Source organism: Apis dorsata, unplaced genomic scaffold, assembly GCF_000469605.1.
Source record: "Apis dorsata unplaced genomic scaffold, Apis dorsata 1.3 scaffold_150, whole genome shotgun sequence".
NCBI classification, from domain to species: domain Eukaryota; kingdom Metazoa; phylum Arthropoda; class Insecta; order Hymenoptera; family Apidae; genus Apis; species Apis dorsata.
Window position 1 is genome coordinate 270,246 of NW_006263441.1, and position 5,022 is coordinate 275,267.

The 5,022-nt window shown below is 47.3% G+C and overlaps 1 protein-coding gene across 1 annotated transcript in view; it reads right to left on the reverse strand.

The window, feature by feature from the left end:
* The window catches only part of LOC102672056 (protein split ends), an 11,056-nt gene that overhangs the window by 1,763 nt on the left and 4,271 nt on the right, over window positions 1-5,022 (reverse strand). Inside the window, exons 4-7 of the mRNA XM_006613483.2 lie at window positions 1,029-5,018; window positions 819-935; window positions 466-582; window positions 2-315 (exon numbers count right to left, since the gene is read on the reverse strand). Coding sequence (XP_006613546.1) covers window positions 2-315; window positions 466-582; window positions 819-935; window positions 1,029-5,018 — 4,538 coding nt within the window. The remainder of the gene's footprint in view (window position 1; window positions 316-465; window positions 583-818; window positions 936-1,028; window positions 5,019-5,022) is intronic.

A 5,022-nucleotide genomic window follows, 5' to 3' on the forward strand; every position in this document is an offset into this window, starting at 1 on the left:
TGGTGGTAATCTCACTGTTCCATGCATCATGTACACTTGAGCTACTTGAGGACTATCAGTAGTCCGATCTTGAGGTGTTCTTGCACTACGTCTCAATTCTAATGGTGGACTGTGACTATCCTCTATGCCTGTTTCAAGTTTAGGATCTAATGGTAAATGAGGAGATCGAGTTTCTTGAATATGATATATCCGTGGAGCTGTTAATGCCTCTTGTTGTGCACGTAGGTACTGATATTGCAGCATTTGCGGATGCATATAATGAGGTGGTATCTCTGCTCCTCTTGCTAGACCTCCAAAATGGTTTACAACGTCACCCTAGATACGAGAATATTGTGGATAAAGTCATTTTACACAGTATTCGAAAAATTTTTTTTTTTTTTTTTGGTTTGGTAAAAACATCTTTTACAAACATTTTTATATTGATGTATTTTAATAAAACTACAATAAAGTTAGCGTAGTAAGTACCTGAGAAGCATTAGTATGATGATGGGCAGGTGGAGGCAATGGAGGACTCTGGGATCGATGTGGGGGGACAAGTCCATATTGGCCCCCTGGTGATGGAGTAGCACCCGCACTTCCATGCTAGCCAAAACCAAGCCAAGTTAGTCATTTCGTTGACATTTTTAATATATATATATAGTTACACACAATCCGTTTTTTTTTTATTATTATGACACTTGACTATGATAAAGTCAAATTAATTTAAGTCAAAATTAAAATAAGCATGGATCACAAATAAACAATATATATAATTGTAATACTTTTATATATGATTTAAAATAATAATAAATATAATAAATTATGACTATTGTGCTTACCAATGGTCCTTCATAAGTTGATATTGGTACCCCTCGAGCTTGAGGACTTGCAGTTGGAACCATAATACAGCCAGACATTGATACTTCTACTTTTGGTGGTTCCATCGTTCCCGTTACCTACAATCAAAATAGAAATTAAGTTTTTTTCTCTTAACTTTGTATTTTCAAATCTATTATATTATATGTAAAAAAAAAGAAAAAAACTCGTACTGATGGTTTTGGTGCTGGAGGTCGCGAACAGCTCACATTAGCAGGTTGTGGATTCATCATATGAGGTTGAGTAGGTGGACTGGCCACTGCACCTGTGACCATTGGTGGCACCACTGCTTGCAACAAATGTGCTTTTGGATTCAGAGGATGTGGCTGACCATTAATAGCCTTTAATGCTGTTGGTTGGGAAACAGGTTGATGGATTCTTGGGGTAGGTGTTGTAGTTACATTAGCTGGATGAACGTTCATGGGTAATTTTTGAGAAGGAAGATTCACTATCGCGGATGTTTGTTGTTTGGCCGCTTGCAAAAGGTGCTGTTTCGGATTTGGTGGAACACCAGTATTGTTGAGAACCGGTGACATAGGCTGCCCTTGGCTTTTTCCATTCGCTGCGCTAATTTGTGGTGTTTGTTTACTGCGTGGGCTCAAACTCGGCGAGACTACTCTGTTACTGGACACTTGTAGATGTAGACCTTGCATCGGTTGAGTGGATTTTACGATGTTCTGCACAACCGATTGGCTAGGCACGCTAGGAGTTGCTGGTTTCGTGATCACCACTTGTTGTTGCACTGGTGTAGCTAATTTACTAGCATTTAATACATGAGCCTTGAGGCTCGTAGGCTTCGATTGAGTTGAGCAAGTAGGTGTCGTTGGCATCGCCACCGTTGTTGTAGCCACAGAAGTAACAGTGGTGGAAGTTGTCGCTGATTGAATTATACTGACCGTAGAGGTTACTTGAACTACCGGAGATTGTGGTTTCGTTATAACGCTGGTCTGTGGTTGAATCTGTTGATTTTGGCCCGGTTCTTGAATTTGTTCCTTTTTCGGTTCTTCGGAAATACTTAGATTTTCCGGTTGAGGTGGTTTCGGTCTTAACACTCCACTCGTGTTAAGAACAGCATTCGCCATCATTACTGGAGCAGTTCTGGACTCGCACGCATTTCTGTTTACGGACTGCGTCTGTCCAGAGGTCGTAGAAACTGGAATGTATTGACCTTCCTCCGACTCCCTCATCGGTATCAACATTCCAGTCACCGGATCTATCAGCGTCATTGGTTCATGAGAAACTGGTTTCTGCGTTGGTTCTGGTACAGGTTGACTGGCCTCTTCCGCTTTTGGAGTTTCATCCGGAGTTGGAACACTCTCTTCTTTGTTTTGAAGGTCTTGAGGTATGGATGGTGTTTCCTTCATCTTCATCAATTCGCGATACTCTTCGTCGTCATCGTTCTCGGATGTTCTTCGCGCAGATTTACCGCGCATGCTTCTCGGCGACTTTCTAGGTTCGGTCAATTGCATCGTGGCCTGTACGCGAGGCGAATTGTTGTGCCTGGTGCTTCGTCTTGTAGCGTGAACATTGCCAGATCCTCCCAGTACATTCTTGTTCACCGCGGAACCACGAACGACATCTTCGATCACATCGTCTATCGTGTTTCTAATTCCATCTCTCTCGGCCAATCTCCTCGACTTTCTCGTGTTCGCCGCTGGAGGGACAAACTCTTCTGGCGGTACTTCTTTCACTGCGGCAATAGGTGTCGCTGGTTGCGCATTGGGACCGGATAGATTCGGTACTGGAGACTTGATCGTGAGAATCAATCGTGGCCGTCCCGCATTGTCCTCCTCGCTATCGTCGTGAAACTCGTAAACGTCAGCTGGCAATTTGTTCTTCTCCACGTGATGTTTGCTTCCTCTAGGAGTTCTCGCTCCCCGTTTATGCACTACAGTAGCAGTATTTCTACTGCTTCGCCTGGTGGTTACTCCACCCCGGCTACCGCCTCCACGTCTGCTCTTTGTCCTACCACGACGACTCTTGGTCGATTCACTTTCACACGTTTCTACACCCTCATCCTGATCATCGTTTGCTGCAAAGTTCTTCTTGTTCTCGGTCTCCGTTACCTCGGCGTTGAACCATTCCGATTCGTTGGATTTCGGTTGCTCCTGCGTCTCGTTACCGGCGTTTTGATCATGTTGCGTTTCGTCACCGTCGTTGCCCTCGCCATCGCACAACGCGTCTACTTTCTTTATTACGCTCTCGATATTCACTTCTTTGGCCGACCAATAATCACTATCCTCTTTACTATCCGTTGGATCCTCTTTAGACACGTCGATGGCAAGTGGATCCGTGCTCGGTTCTTTCAACGGATCCTCCGCCGATTCCTCGTCCATATCCGCTTCTTCGTTCTCTTTCACAGCCTCCTCTTCCTTGATCTCGTTGTTCGCGGATTCTAACTTAACCGAAGAGGGCTCGATTTCCATTTTGGGAACAAGATTGTTATCGTTAGATTCACATTTCGGCGTACATAATAATTTTTCCGATTTGACAAGATCCTGTGACTCTACCTTGGTAAGATTATTCACGTCCACGTTGGTACAGATTGGCTGATTCAACGGACGTTCCGATTCTTCGCTGCGTGATTCCTCTTTCATCGTGGTGTCTTCTCGTTTCGAAATTTCGGGCGGTTCTTCTTTTATAATGTCCATCGGTTGTGTAGGTTGTATGGGCGGAGTAAGTTGCATGGGCTGCGCCGTTTGCGCCATCTGCGCGTCAGGATCCACCTCCAGCTCTTGGTCCGAAGATAGACGCGATTCCACGCACTCGGTCGTCGTTTGCTCGGTGTTGATCGGTGGCGACGATACTGTGGACACCGTCGATGGTACAGTTCTAGCGATAATGGCTTGCGACACCGTGGATACTAATGGTATATGAGGCTTCGACAACTGACCGCTCTGCATTATCGGCGAGTGCCTCTTGCTCGTGCTAAGAGGTAGCGACGCCTGCGCAATGATGCATTTCTCTTCGGATACGGTAACAGGTACTGTGGACGCGATCTGCTGCGAAACTATAGGTACAACCGTCTTGATCAGCGGTTGATTGGCCGAAGACACGGTGGATGCACCGATAGTATGCACCACAGACTTGTGGACTAGGTGAGATTGTCCATGACTGACTATCACAGGGCTCGGCGTTGAGGAGCGTGGCACATGAGTAGTTAAAAGTTGAAGACTCGAAATTTCTTGCTTCTGTCTCGGGGACAACAAATTACCATCCGTCGTTATAGCGCCTGGAATTTGTTTCTGATTTCTGGACGACAAGGAGCAAGTGTCCGAGATGCTGGTCGGTTTGCCGAACACTGGGCTCGACGTACTTGCGTTTATCTCGATCTTCGCCGTCTCGGGAATATACGTGGGCGGTTGATTCGGCGACGGAACTTTAGGCGAGGTGGAAGCCTTGTTCGTGGGCTCTGGAATAACAGCTGGCGATAATTTCGGTTCCTCGAGTCGCTGGGGAGGCTCGTTAGGATTTACCGGAAGTAACGTCTCAATCACGGATTTCCCACCCAGGGTGGAATCCCTCGAGCTTTTCACTTGTACACCCGGAGCCAACGGTGGTACAGGCATGTAAGGACGGTGTGGGATATTGAGCGTGAGAGGTGGCAAGCCTCCTCTCGGATGACTAGGCGCCAGAGCTCTCATTCCAGGAGCGTGCTGAATGACGGGTTGCTGGGTGGCAGCCGTGGAATAAATCTGTTGCGCGGGTGCTTCCGGTCTGTGCGCTGAAACGGGCACGCTTACCGCTATCCTGGCCGGTGGAGGAGACGGTTTACCGACGCTTGGTACATGTGGGCTGAGCGCCGAGTTTCGAGACCATTGCCCGTTAGGTGACAACGGTTGCAGGATTCTCGGCGACAATTGCGACGGCACCAAAGGTGGCATTCTGGATGGAACCAGAGGTGGCAGAGGAGTTTGATTCGAGGAGGCTGATGTCGAAACGGCGGAGATGTTTTGCATTCGAGGAGAGGTTTGTCGCATTGGTACCATCTGAGATTGCGGCGAAACGGGCAGCTTCTGGTACAAGGATTGCACGCTGATCGGCGGTGGTCTAGGACTGACCGCGGCTATTCTAGGAGTTTCACTGGTAATCGGTACGCTGCACGGACCTAAGACTGGCTGTTTGTATTGAGGAGGTGGCGAGGTCGAAGCTCGACGCGCCTGCTGC